Source organism: Pezoporus occidentalis, unplaced genomic scaffold (assembly GCF_034315485.1).
Source record: "Pezoporus occidentalis ecotype Australia unplaced genomic scaffold, CSIRO_AGI_Poc_V1 ctg115, whole genome shotgun sequence".
Taxonomy (NCBI): Eukaryota; Metazoa; Chordata; class Aves; order Psittaciformes; family Psittacidae; genus Pezoporus; species Pezoporus occidentalis.
In genome coordinates, this window is record NW_026912940.1 from 286,730 (window position 1) to 301,662 (window position 14,933).

The 14,933-nt window shown below is 43.2% G+C and overlaps 1 protein-coding gene across 4 annotated transcripts in view; it reads left to right on the top strand.

The window, feature by feature from the left end:
- PRIMA1 (proline rich membrane anchor 1) overlaps nt 1-14,933 on the top strand; it is a 48,365-nt gene that overhangs the window by 9,749 nt on the left and 23,683 nt on the right. Inside the window, exon 4 of one of the 4 annotated variants that reach the window (XM_062637670.1) lies at nt 10,138-10,625. The exons of the other annotated variants lie outside the window; for them this stretch is intronic. Within the exon in view, the coding sequence (XP_062493654.1) occupies nt 10,138-10,265 (128 nt within the window). The 3' untranslated portion in view covers nt 10,266-10,625. Of the gene's footprint in view, nt 1-10,137; nt 10,626-14,933 lie in introns of those variants that run through there. 4 annotated transcript variants of the gene reach the window in all.

Genomic DNA, 14,933 nt, shown 5'->3' on the forward strand with positions numbered 1-14,933 from the left:
ATCTGGGTTTCTTCAGTGTGTGTCCTGTCTGGTCTCCAGCTGCTGCTATAGAAGAGCATGAGACCCTCTTTGTGTCCTCTCTCAGTCCCACGTGAATGTTTTGCAAACCCTTGTTGGATGTATGGGATGGTACTAGGTAACTATGAGCAGCTGAATGACTCCCTGAAAGGATTTTATTGTGCCTGGGAACTTTCAGGAGAAATTACAGTGCATTTAGTGCGTCTTTAGACATTTTGATATTGACAGCTTGATCTGGCTACAGATCTTTAGCTCTGCTTCCTGCAGATAGATAAATACAAAATCTGTCAGATGTGAACTCCAAAATTCACGAATAATAACTGATAAATGCTGTGTGTACTTTGGAGGACAGTAAGCTAATTCTCTCCACAGAAAATGAGTAGAATCACGCACAACTTAGGAGTCAGTCTAAATACATGAGTGGTGGTAGAAACGCCAACTTTCAAAACAAATGGTAAGGCATCTCAACATTACAGTCACGTATTTACAACAGGAATGTGTGGGGTGTGTTTCAGTGCACATATCCTTCATACAACAGTGTGAATATGGGAAATTAAATTAGATCATGTGGCCCATGTATTTCCAAATATTGACAACGAAATAATGGACTGGTGAATTCAGAGACTGCCTCTGTCACCAGAACTCCAGGACCCAGGGGAGAAAGCATAGACTGGTTTTGTCCTCCTTCAGCCATAGCTCAGGCCTCGTTTTCCCATGTTTCTAACTCCTTTGCACAAACCACTGGCATTTCTGATGTCCCTTCCAACCGCTGTTCTTGCCTTCACTGCATCCAATATGTAGTTGTCATGGAACTTTCCCTCATCACAGTGTATCCATGTGCATCCACCTCACTAAGCAGAGGACTCCTGGTCTGCCCCAGTGAATCCATCTGCTTTACGGTGTCTAAATGGAGGCTAGGATCTGCCACGCTGGTCCCTGTGGATTGCTAGTTCAGCCTTGCCTTTTTCTGTGAAGTGGGACACACGGAGCATTTCAGTTTTGAGTTTCCCAAGATTCTTTTGAGATGCAGCTTGTTAGCATCCTGCTGATGTCTTGTTTGGTATAGATGTGTACCTTTATTGAGGGTCTTCAATGAGAGGGGCTCCAGCCCGTGGTAGAAGTAACTAGAGTGGTGGGGACTGTCAGGAGACATGGTCACTGACCCAGTTGCGGTTTCTCCACTGTGTGGCATATTGATGTTTTTGCAGTAACTCTTCTTATGCAAGCCGCAGCCTGCTCTTTAACCTGTGCCTAGAAAACTGCTCGTTGATGTAGTGAAGGGAAAGCTCATGAAGGTTTGAAGGGCTAAGGCCAAATAAGCTTATATTCTGACAGCAAAGAAAGAAGGAACTTTAAATGAAATTGAGTCTGTTCCCTATATGTGGCTGTAATGACCTGAATGGAGATAAAGAACTTGGCCTTTAATTAACTGTGTCTTTCCCCTCCTCCATTTGCTTTCCTCTTTGTCTCTGGATTTCAGACAGGACTAGAGCAATGTAGATAAAAGTACTTGTTTAGGCAGCATTTCAAACCCAGCTTCACCGACCCATGAGATTAAGCTAGTTCAAACAATGTTGACCCTTCAAAATGTAAAGTACTGCTGTTGTCAACCATTAAATAGTTTGTGAGCACACAGGTTTCTCCAGGGGCATTACAAAGAAGAAAGGAATTTGTTTGGAAGCAGAAGCTAGGCTTTCAAAACAGGAAAGGGTTAAAGATACGTAACACTGCAGTAACTGTCAGTTTTAACCTGTGGAAGGTTTGGGGAAAAACACTTCAGAAGTGACTTCAAAATTGTACAAGGAAGAGAAAGGATGTTTAGCATGAAATCCTCGTTTGCTGGGTATCAGCATTTGCTGTCTCTGTTCTACCCATCTCCCACATTAGGTGAAGAATCTGTGGTACTGCCATCCGTTATCTGGGTGATGGAGGTGCCCAATCAAACATTGCTCTAGTCAAAATTTAGAAGAGGAAACTTAAATAAAAGTTTTAATCTAAGATCATTACAAGCTGTGCTAGTATTGCTGAGTCTGGATACATGCACCAACCTCTGGCTTGTTGGGTGCTTGCACATAGATACACAGCGAAGTCTTTACAGCTCGTGACCTCAGTGCAAGTTTGCCCTGAGCTATCAGTTGAGATAAAGCACAATTGAGTCAGTGCAAAGCCAAAGTGAATGACATCACTGCAGAGGATCTTATTTCCAGGCTGTAATTGTATAATTTTGTTTTCCAAGGTGAAATCTTTATCTTTAGAGAGAGTCCATGTAATTAATTAATTATTTGGGCTGGTGAAAATTCCAAAGTAAAAATGGCCAACTGTAGGAAGGGTGCAACTTTTTGGCAGCTACATAAGCACAGACATACAGCTTAATTTCAGAAAATGGGCAGTGTCCCATCAGTGCAAGTGGGAAAGCTAAGGATATTTGGATCTTTCAGGACAGATGATCACAGTATGTGTGTATATATGTAGGCAGGAATCTGAAGTATGAGAACAGTCTGGAGCTTGTTAAACTTCGAGTAGGTTTTAAAGCAACTAAAATGTGCAGATTTGGCTTGCTGACTGTTAACAACATAGCATTTCACAACAAGAACTTGTTACAGAAATAAAAACTGTCTGGCTCTGGAACATAAAAGAATAAGAAATGTTTTTTCCTTAGGCTTTTCTGAGACCTAAATCCTGGTGGTAGAACAGTCCGGGTGACCTGGTGTGGGTCCAGAGAATGAGTTTAAGCCTCATGTTGAGCACTGTCTCCACATGGCCATTCAAGCAGGAGAGCTGAGCATGTTCCTGATGCTCGCTGTGTTGCTTCTTCTACTACCTGGTAGAGATGTTGATGTGCTTTCCCTACGCAATGCCAGAAGGACTTCTGTCTATGATTGTCCCTCAGGAGCTGATGGGAGGTTGTGATTGAAAACTGAATTGAACCACCGCATGTTTTAAAAAGTGAGGTGCCAAAAAATTTGATGTGGACAGATTGGTGTAGTTGCTGCAACATGGGCTGAGCATCTTGGAGAGCTCAGACTTTCAGTTTCCCGTTGGGTGGGCCTTTTGTCTTGTGAGTGCTTTGCACCTTTCCAAACAGCCATCGCAAATGCAGTTCTAACCCTAAAGGCTCAGCTGGAAGGACCAGCCTTTACCTATTGCTCTTCTGCCAAAAAGACCAGTTCTGAATAGTTTTGAGATGTTTGAGCACATTTGAGGAGTCTTAGATTAACTTCTCCCAGTTGCTGATGCCCAAAGGAATTGTTAGCAAACAGATGGGGGTGGTTTTGTCTTACAGTATAGGGAAGATATTTTCCTACTTCATACAAACTAGCAACTTCATACTTCATACAACATAGCGACTACCAAAACTGAACAGTAGTGGGAAAAGAACTACAGTAGCACCAAATGGCAGGGGGTACATTGTCTCCTGTACCAAGACGTTTATAGTAATAACAGCTACTGTGAGAGAATATTGTTTTACTACAAGTCTAGTCTAGACAGTGACTCTTTTTAAATGCAAGCAGAATGCTGAAACAGGGAAGCCCTTTCAGTTTTGATAACACAGCTGTCATACTGTGAATTACAGTCTTGTGTGAGAGTATTGTTTATAATTCACAAAGCAAAACCAAAATTTGATTCTTGTCTTCTCCCACATACACTTTTATTTTACTGAAGGGCTGTGACTCTAAGAACTGACAGCAGGATTTTGAGGCTTTCAAATCTGAATTGAAATCCAGCCCTGCAGCCTGGAGTCATGGATAAAGGCACATGCAGAGTCTAATCCAGGTCCCCATGGTGTTATTTTCACATCGCAGACACTACTTTCTCTGTTAGCAGAGTGAACCAAATCATTAAACATCCAAGATGGGATTCAGGCAGAACTTGCCCACCTAAATCAGAAATGCAATAACTAGATTGCCTGCCTCAAACTGCAGGTGCCTCTGATTTTATCAGACATAAAGACTTCAAAATCCTCGTTTTTTTTTTAATTTTTATTTTTTTTTTTACATTTAGCATAGCTATTTCTGGAATAAAAGTTACAAGTCCTCACCTCCCAGTCAAAATAAGAAAGCGTGAGAAGATAGCTTACGCAGCAAACAAATATGAAGTTTGAAATAGTTTGGATTATCTGGGATGTTAAATTAAATCTGAAGAGTTGGATTAGTGACTAGAAAGCCAGTAAGACTGGAAGGGTTCATACTAATACCTTAATGATAGAATTTTGCCTTCACTTGTGCACCTAATATGCCCTCAATTTGGGCTTTTGTAAACTCACTATCTTTGTAAAACTCTGGTTAGATCAGACTGTCATTCCCAGCTTCCACTGCTTTTCCAGTTCAATGTTTTTCATCACAGTAAATTCTGAGATGTTTTATCAAGTCTAATTTTTATTTAGGCAAGTGATGAATCTTTCCCCTGCTCTGGGACCTTGCAGATTTATTCTGAAATTTCCATGCAGGAATAAATCCATATTATGGAAAAATCCACTCCCTTGAAAATGCGCTCGTTCATATATTTTAAAGTATTTAAAAGTAAGAGCCTCAGGCCAGATTCTGCAGTGCAGGAATCACTGTGAGTTCTGTTAGCTACAGATTAAAAGCATTGTCTAATTTTGAAAAAGGAATCATCAGATATTAAACTGCTGCTGCAGTAGAACAGTCCTTTCTGCTCCGAGATGCATGCTCCAAGAGCTGGGTTTCTTAAAATTTTTGTTGTTTTCAGCAAAAGGAATTGGCTAAACTGAAAACATTTCCTGTGTGGATGGTGGTCCATTTGTACATCCCAACCTTTTCACTGATGAATAAGAGAACAGATCTTCAAGGAAGTTACTGATGAGTCAGAGGCTGCTGATTTACAAGTAACTGTGGGGTCCCCTGCCTGTTGCAGGAGTTGTGCCTCAATTGAACAACTCAGAAGTAAACACTTTATTGGCACAAACTGTTCTAGCAGGGAGGGCCAAGCAGCTGACCTTGGTGAAGCAGACCCACAGAAATGTATGTTCTGGTAATGGTTTTGTGTGTTGTCTTCGTTGTAAACATGACACAAAGGTGTTGCACTGCCTGTATAATTGCAATTTACGTGTAATTTTTAAGTCAACATAGCAGATCAAAGAAGCAGCAGTCTGGATATTTGGGATGTTATCCCAAAACGAGTACATAGTGTCCATTATTATAGTACAAAGATAGGTTAATAAATGATGCCACTGCAAAAATAGTCATTAATAATTACGCAAGTTAACACACTGGTAAATCATACCACATTATATAGTAGCAAAATGTGAATTCCCAATTGTTATTAAAATTAATTGTTTTATAAGTTTGAAGTGTCTTTTAAATGGAGCTGATATTTCACCAGTTCATTGATTAGAAATATTTTACACAAAAATCTGTTCCTTGACAAATGCTGCTATTAAACTGGACTTTTACCAGCAGCACTGCTACTATTAAACTGGACATTTACCAATGGATCAGATTCTATTGGATCATTCCTGGACATCTTCCTTTCCTTTTGGAAGCAGTGCATAATCTTATTTCTGTTATAATCTATAATCTGCTAATCTATTTTGTAGCCGCTGTCAAAGGAAATGACTATCAGTGGAGCAAAGGGGGGATTTGGTTTAACCCTCTGCAAGCTGCAGATACTGTACCTCAACTTAACGGAGTATCATTCAGCAGCATTGGCTGCCTACTTCTGTAGGCTTCAGAAAGGAGCAATGGTGACAGACTTGTCTGTAAAGCCTGAGGAAAGTTCAGATAGAAACCAGTAACCAATTTGCTTGCCTTTAGAACTGTAAGGTAGCCTCGTGCATTGTCTTCTAGCTTTCAGAGAGTTACACATGTACTGAGTGGTGACTGAGGACTTCACATTGGGCATTTGGCATGGTGAAACTGCTTGAGCTGTTAATATTCTATATTTTATGGACACTGCATAAAAAAATATCAGTTGATAAATGTAATTTTCTTTCTATTAGTATTAAATATACTCCTGGTTTGGAAGGCATTTGGCACTTCAGTTCCATTTTACTCTTGGAGGATCCTTAATTTTATTTCTCTTAAATTGAACCTGAATACAATTTGAAAAAAGAACTTGAGTGCACTAGGGCAGGGGAGTTACTAATTGGACTTCTCAAGGACATTTTTAAGTGATATCTGTAGCCCTTATTTCCACCAATAACTGAGCCACTGAAGTGATACAATGATACATATACATACAATTCACGTGTACAATAATACAGTGAATATCAAACAAGAGGATTATTTTTATATAGATGCCCTACACTATCAGAAGTATCTGCTACATAGTCAACCAGCTGTTCCCTAAAACTCGGACACACAACTTGCAGTATGGCTTTCTTTGTAAAGTGAACTCTTTAAAGCCATTGAACTTACAAATCTGAAGTATACCTATTAAAGTCACACTCTTCATATAGTGCCTGAATTCCCAATAGGCATACCACTAATTTTTCAGAGATGAACGCAAACCAGTGTCTTAGAAACTGCTGCTACTAACACATTAGGACAATAATCAAAGTATTCCCAAGTCTTCCACAATCTGTGTTAGGAAATTCAGTCTGCAGTTGGCTGAAGCTAGTTTTGTAGCTGCCTTCCCTGAAGGTACTAATTTCAAGAAAGTTTCAGCTCTAAGATGTGAGGCTTGTCCAATCTTTTCTATTATCTGGAAGTTCCTGAGCTCTTTAGAAAGCCGCTAAAGATCTAAGAGGTAATATCTTAATCATACTGGTAGCACTGAATTTTACTCACATTTCATAGCCTACGCCTTTGATGGCACCACCCATTTGATTACCATTCATCCTGAAGAAGTACAGATCTGAACCTTAATTCAATCTGTATGTAGAACATTATACCAAGAAAATCTCATCTTTCTGTGGGATTAAATCTGCCATCTTATTAATCATTTGCTGATGAGAAACTGATCATCAGTGTAGGAGCTTAGACTTCTGAAATCAATTTCAGCTGTTTGAATTTCAGCCTCTATCATCCCTCCTTTGAAGGCCTATTTGCTGTAAGAGCTGAAAGATGGGCAGGCTTTCAGAAGGCTTGTTGGTGATGTGCTGTGACTCCTGCAAAGGAGACAACATGACCACCTTGTGGAGAACGGCAAAAAGAGTCCAGGGTGCTGCTTTTCCCTCTGACACTGACCTGCTGGGAGATCCAAAGAGAGTCAGCTACCCTATCAACTACTTGGAGTTATCATATCTGAAACTGAGATACTTTTTCTCTTCTGTAAACTTTGGATTTGGGATTAGTGGATGTCAAGGACTGAAGATTACTGTTATTATTAGGCTCAAAAGTGAGCAGTAATTGCTATAGACTTGATCAGCTATGTCCTGTTCTACCACTCATTGAAGAGGAGGCTGCACTACCACACAGCAAGAAGGATAAAGCACCTACTGTGCCAGGACCAAGAGGCAGAGCCTATGGCCATGCAGTCACTGCATGGGGCTGGACAGGAACCCGTTGTGCAAAACAGCACTATATCATGTCTTATTTCTTCTCTGTCAATGACAATACAGCTTCAGCAAAATCCTTACAAAACAGGATGTATCAGCAGATAAGGGATTTAACAGCCTGGAAGAGCAATCACTCTGTGTACTTACAGTGTCCATGTAAGTGCCACTGCCACAGTACCTTAACATGCTCAACTCTACATGACTTCACAGCACCTCTTGGGGCATAGGTTTCATCCCAGGGTGCCTGAGGCTCAGTAAAGCAAGGACTAGTTTTTTAAGGGCTTTTATCATTTACAGATGTTAACTGAGCTCTCCAAACCATTTAACTACCTGCAAGCATTGTAAGCCATGGCCCTCTCCACCTTATTTTGGAGAGGACACATGCTTTCTATGTGCTTATTTACTAAGCACTTCCTTGCTGTTGATATGAGGTAAGCAGTGAGTGGCAGTGAGGGAGAATGCAGGGAGGATGACGCCAGTTTTCTATTCATGTATTTGCTCCTTGGCAGTCACTTCTTCATGAGATGCCCTCCGCAGCTGCACTGCCCCATGCAGAGGCCTGTCTCCCTGAAATATCTTGCAGCTGGTGATGAGCCCATCTTCTGCCCTGAAACAGCCTGAAAGTAAGCCATCTTGACTGGGAGAGATAACTGTCTAGAAGGCTCATTTCATGTTGTGGTCGATCTGGGAGGTGATACTGGTTATGTGATTGAGAAGGAAAGCAATGTGGGAAAATGCATCTCCTGTCCCCAGTGAGTTCCAGTTTGGAAGTGACCCTTTACTTCTTTCACTGGTCCCTAGTTTGTCTGATGTCAAATGCCTCAGGCCCAACACTGTTAGTCTGCAAGCAAAGGTGGCCCTTTTGCCAAGAAACTTGAAGAAGTCTCCACGTATTTGATTCATGGCATCAAACCTCCTCCTGCCTGTGTTGAAGTTGCTCATGCCTGCCCTGAGCTGTGTGGGGCTCAGCAGGCAAGGTGCTCACCTCAGCAGATGCCAAAGCAGAAGCTTCTGATTTTTAACAGAAGGAAGCTAGGGCCTCACACGGCGGGGCAGCCAACTGGCTCTTCACAGGAGCAGCCACGGGACAAGCATACCTGGGGTATGCTGGCGGGGGATGGGCTGCAGTATTCGCAAGTACTTGCAGTCTGCAGGACTAACTGAAGCCTATTACAGGTGTTAAGTTCATCCTTAAAATGTGTTGAGAGTTCACTCACCTCTGTGTATCATACTCATTTTTAGATCCTCTCTAGGAAATCTGTGGCAGCCAAAGCAGGTTGAGGGAGGGATGTGTATAGATATCTGTATGTCTGTGTATGTGCATTGTGTTTGTGCTTGCTGAATACTGATAGAAATATGCTAATATGCTTTCAGGTTCAGAGTGTTGAAATGGCAAAAGCAGACTTAGCGTGAAGGTTCAGGATGCTCTTTCAATGCCATAATGTGATGAGGTCCCGTGGCTTGCTGGGGCAATCAGGTGATCCTCAGCACTGATCTTTCCGTGCTGAAGAATAGCAACTGCTCTGTGAGCACGTCACTTGCCACCAGAGAGCCAGACTGTGTGTTTGTGCAATGAAGTGGATGGTACTATGCTGGCACATCTCTGAGCCTCTCAGTAGTGCTTCTGTTCAAAAGAACTGAGAATTGCTGTCCTCACGTCAGTGCTGTGCTGCTGTTGTTCTAGGATTGGAGGACTGAGACTTCTGTCCCTGTCCATGGGAAGGAGAAAGGCAGGCTGGGGGTGAAGATCTTTCTAGAAACACCCAACAAGCAGCGGGGAGAGCTGAGGTTGGAACCCATGTCCTGAGAGGAATTTCTCTCTTCTATTCATGGTGACATTCGGCCTAAATAGAGAGGTTAAAGTCTGTATTCTAAAACTCAGAAGATTAAACTTAAGGTTGTATATCTACATACCCAACTTGAAGCATTTGGCTTTCTGAGTGCTCAGAACCTCTGGAAATCAGGCCACCTTCTAAAACAAATTCCAGCATACTAATTTAACAGCAAATTTTCAGACCAGAGGCACCAGATACCCACTGATCTGATCCATGACTCCCTTGTTTTGGAAAGCATGCTGCAGGTACGGCAGGGTTTGCCCGAGTGATGGCTGTCACATGGCGGGAGTGCATAGGACTTTCTGGGGGTGTTCCTAGGACTATCTCGGTACTGCCCAGTCTGGCACTGATCCAGGTTGCAGAGAGCAAGGAAATCTGAGGGTGCCCACGAGGCTCTCCAGAATGACGGTGTTGCTGCAGGGAAGAGGCTGCCTTGCAAGGCACAGGCTTCAGTTCTCATTGGCTCGGGACAGAAACTTACACGGTGTGATTTAATTGGACTAAAACCAATTCAGTCGTTTTTGCTGAGGGAGAATCAGATGGTGAGGGAGAACCAGTGTCTCAACGGGAGACTGCTGTTTAGAGAAACGTGACAAAGTCAGATCAGCGGGCCGTGGCTGACGTGAGTGTCCATTGTAAAGATAAATGCCAGAGCCCTGTGTTAACACAGAAGCTAGCTATGATGTAATCTCCTTAAAAGCCTTTTTTCCACAAGGTCTTTAAATGATCATGCTTTAGAAAACAGACTCTCCCTCTGTGTTTGCTAACCCTACTCTCCTCCAAAAGACCTTGGCAGCTGAATCCATATTTCACTCCTATTTACAGGGTCATACCTCAGTTCTGGCAGATCCGATCAGCTTCACCAACAGCCTAACTGCATTAAGGCTGGCAGATCTGGCCATCAGCTTGTCAATCTTTTGGAGCAGACTTTCCCTTCCTACCATTTTTTATAGTCTTTTGACTGCTCTCCTGTATGCATCATTGTCCTTCCATAACCGTGTAGGACTCTGAAATGTCAGTTTCATCTGCAGCCTTGAAAAACTGATACAAGTTACCCACAAGCTTAGCATCAGCCCTTCCTGGGCACCTTATGGTATCCCACCTCGTTTCTGTCCATAGGTCTTGACCTCACATAGCTCCTGGGCACTGCGTCAGTGTGCCAGCTTGGGACAGAGATCTGGCACCTGCCTAGGAAGTCAACGGGGGAGTTTGCTGCTGATACCCCTGTAATGTAGTTAATGACCACATCCAGTGTTTACATCTACTCCCAAGGAGGAGGCAACATGATACAGAGGGTAGGACTGGCCAGGAGTCAAAAGACATTTTGTTTCCTGGCTTTTTCACTGAGCTTTGCACCAGCTGCTTCCTTGCGGTGTGCTTCACTGATGCCTGTGAGACCAGTACTTTCATCTGCTATTATCCTAATGATATATTCAGTTTCTAAGGGACTCCCAAATCTGCCAGGGAAAAGCAGCTGCACGAGACCTACAGACAGCACAGCAACATGTATAATCCACTGCAAAACCCAAACCTGAATGCATGTGGGTTCAATTAACCTCTAATGCTAAGATCATAAGCACCACACTTAAAAATCCCCACCCAGCTCCTCTCTTTTTCACTGGCTGTATCCAGGCTCAGTTTTTTTCAGTGGCAGTTCCAGTGTAGTTTCTTGCAGTGAGCCATGCACTCCTGTATCGCCAATGACCTTCAGAAAACTCCTGCAGAGCTTCCCCTTTCCTCCACCTCCTGCAAACTCCAGTCTCCAAAACTAAGCACAAAACTGAGCATGTTTCTTGTTTCAGAAGGGAAGTATTTTTAGAAAGGGGGAGAAAACTCAGGAGATCAGGGAACCAAGAGTGTAGAATAACAGCATCTATAGTGTAAAAGCTGTGGGGGAGGGAATTTCTCCAGCATCATCCCACACGTTTTTATTATAGCAGAAGTTCCTGCTGTCTAGTGATTGCAGTATCGTCCTTAAAAGTGTCGTAGGAACATATGCACAGAGCAGCTGCATGATACAAACTTGTCTGCAACATACTGCGATAAACAGAAGTATCATCTGCTGCAGGAATAGCTGATTTCCACCAGTATTATTTAACCTAGCTACTCCAGAGAGGCAGTAACAGGACAGGCTTTATCCTGAGCACAGCACTATTGCCTGGTAGTAGTTGTTTACAAAATTAACTCATGGCACTATGGAAGTGACCCTATATTTACAAGCAACAGAAAGGGCACAGATCTATAAGGAAGTAAAAACAAATGAAAGAAAATCCAACATAGGTGGTTTGTTTTTTTTTGTGAATGACAATTTGCCCCAAAATTAGGTGTTTTTTATTTTCTTTAAGCCAGTCTGTTGCACATTGTGTACAGTTACAGCCCAGGGTGGTGGAATAGGATATTGCTGCTTTAAAAGCATTTCTTTGGTCTTTCATCACTGGGTAGCATCTTCCTCCTGTGCCTGTTCTCTGTGTAGGATCACAAGGAACAGGTCCAGCAGAGCAGCTTTCTGGGTCACTACTCTTTGGAGACTGTGAAAAACCAAATCCTTTCCATTGTGTTCGAATTTAGTGGAGATGAACGTGCCCAAGTGCACTTCAGCTGTTATTTAAGCTGTCATTCATTGCTGCTTTATATTCCTGCTGCATTGACCCAGCCCCTTGATTTAATGATGGCTGTTAATAGATCTGACTTTCTGTAGTGCCCATCATGCACCTCTTCCCCGTGCCGACTCTCTAAGTAGCAGCATCTCTATCACTTTGGGCAGAACAGCCCTGGGAAGCCACAGTGCAGTAGGAATCTCATATTTTATTGTCTTTACTGGATTTAATCCACACAACACTGTTTTAGTGTTTGGAGTTCCCCTTTAAAGTTTGCTCTGTTTCTGCTTCTCAGGGGGAAGCAAGGGCAAAGCAGCACCAGGGCTGGGCCACATCCCAACCATTGTGCTCAGAAACTGCAGTGCCAGAGCACTGGGCATTTAAACATCATAAAATCACAGGGGACCATTATTGCAGCTGCCACTGGGAGAGAGGAAGTCTGCCCAAAGCCCTCTGGCCAGCAGTTAGATGGGTTTGGGTTATGACCGTGGCTTATTGTGGGGCAAAGAAGTTTTCCCATTGCCGTTGTGGCCAAATCCAGTTCATCTTCCTTTAGGATTTAACTTACAGTGTGTAAATGCAGCTGGCAGTGGAACCTGTGCCACCACCAGCTCATGTGATTGAGGCTAGATCTGCTCAGACTCCTGCTGTCTTGGATTTACCATAGCTGAAATCTGAGAATGCCTCTACCTTGCCCTCCTTGAGTCTGCTCATAGTCTTTGTTCTGCATTTGCCATGCAGTCTGGAGATGGTGCAGAGGAGGATTATGGCCTCTTGCAGGCTGTTTTCAAGGCTGTGGCCACCCAGCTGGGGAGGGGGTTGACACAGCTCCCAAGGCTCCTGTTGATACCAGCATAGCCTTTGGCACTTGATGTGATGTGCTCCTGCATCTCCCCTTCAGCAATTCAGGCGTGGCCTGGTGTGTTGTCTGCAGGCAACAACTGTGAAGGGAGGCTGATGAGATGATTTTTGGACCTGCCAGAGAGACAGCCAAGTGCATCCATTCATATTTTATAGCTCCTATATCTTCAAAATGAATCATTTCAGACACATACAGAGGTGTTCCAAATGTGAATATTTGCTCTTATGTGTTCATCTGGTGCAAGGAATCTCAAGTGCAGGGAAGAAGGAGAAGGAAAAAATTAGCTGGTAGAGTTTCTCGCATTCTCTCACCAGCACTTACTAATTAATCCTGTGGAGCCACTCAGAATGCAAGCACATTTAAAAAGCTGTTGGCAGCAGTTTCACTTATATGGATACATGTGTACACCCCTTTGTGTACACCCTATATATGCATATGTTAAATATATATCTATCATATACATATCACTTCTACATATATATGTCTCTTTATACACATACATATGTTCAACACCTTGCTGTGTTCAAGGCCAGGTTGGACAGAGCCTTGGGTTGCATGGTTTAGTGGGAGGTGTCCCTGCCCATGGCAGGGGGGTTGGAACTGGGTGATCTTAAGGTCCTTTCCAGCCCTAATTATTCCATGATTCTATGTATGTGTATGTATATATGTATGCATACATATGGTGTTTATATATATACATATATATACACACAAACACCAGGGAGTTCCTCTGACAGCATGCAGAAACCTGATGTGGTTAGACAAGTCTCTTCATCTGTCAGCGGAAAGTGGCAGTCCTTCCTTCTGTAAGCCAGAGTCCTTCTGATCACCAGCCTGAGCATTGCCTTCTGTGGGTAGCTGTGGATGCAATGTGAACATGAACTCAGGTTTCCTCTGACCGACGCAACATCCCAGGGCCTGTGTGTTGGGGCAAGTGTGAGGCTGGGGAGAGTGGAGGAGATGCTGCATGGCATACATGTATGCATGGCTTTCTGCTCTGGGAGGGGCACCAAGGCCCGCCATCTCCTGATCAGCCTCTTGTCCCCCATCCTCACAGGAAATTTTGCCCTCAGATCCAATGAATGGATATGGTTCAAGGGGAAGTCATACTTTGCCTATTCTTGAAATGTCTTTTAGAGTAACAGCTGAAGATCTATATTTGTATCAGGGTCTACCAGTACCACAAACTCCATTAGAAAGTTCTTTTGAAGGATTTGTTTTTCCCATGCTGGCTACCTCTCACTGTTAGCTGCCTTGGGTACGCAACTGTTAGCTGCCTTGGGTACGCAACTGTTAGCTGCCTTGGGTACACACAGCACGTTCCTACCACATAGATCATACAAACACATCTGTAGTGGTTCCTACGTGGCAGAGTACTGCAGAGGACACACTTGAGCTGACACTAACTTGAAGATCTCTCCACATCACTCTGGGTTAGATAACAAAACCTGCATCCAGAGAACCCACAGCCTCCAGGGCTCTGGGGATTGAGCTCCTGACCTTCATCAAAATTTGGAGCAGTGCTTATGAGCATCATCGTGCAGATGCTGGGACAAGGTTCTCAGTTGGTTCTGGTCTCACAGCTGGGTGCACTTCTACTAGTTTACATCACTTGAGCTCTTGGTCCTTTTTTATTAGCTGCCTAGAGCTTCACTCTGATGTACAATTAAGTTAATCAGCATTAAGTTAATCAGCACTCACTTTGGGGTGAATGTGTGCTGCTGGAAGGAGTGAAGGTCCCTAGCATTAAAGTAGACAAGAGACCTCAGGCTCAGCACTGAAATCAGCTTTCTCAAAAAAGGTGTGGGCACGTAAGGGAGGCTCTCCTTGTTTCTCGTCTTTTACACAACACAATGCTTATAAAGTGTCCAAGCCTTGGTCTTTGTGTGTGGGTGTAACTGTTCTTCTGTAGGGTTTCCCTCCCAGAACCCAAGTTATTTCAGATTAATCGGGGCATTCACTGGACTCCTCTATTCCACAGGGGTCTGGACACCTTGCTGTGAAGAGACCCAAATTGCAACAGATTGAATGTTCCTCTCCATGTTTAACTGGAGTGTCCTGGAAGTCTTTCCATATACCTTGACATCTGAAATCACATCTAAACCTCTTCACATTTTCTGTACTTGTTCCTGCATCCCAGTGCCATAATGGCTATAGGAACT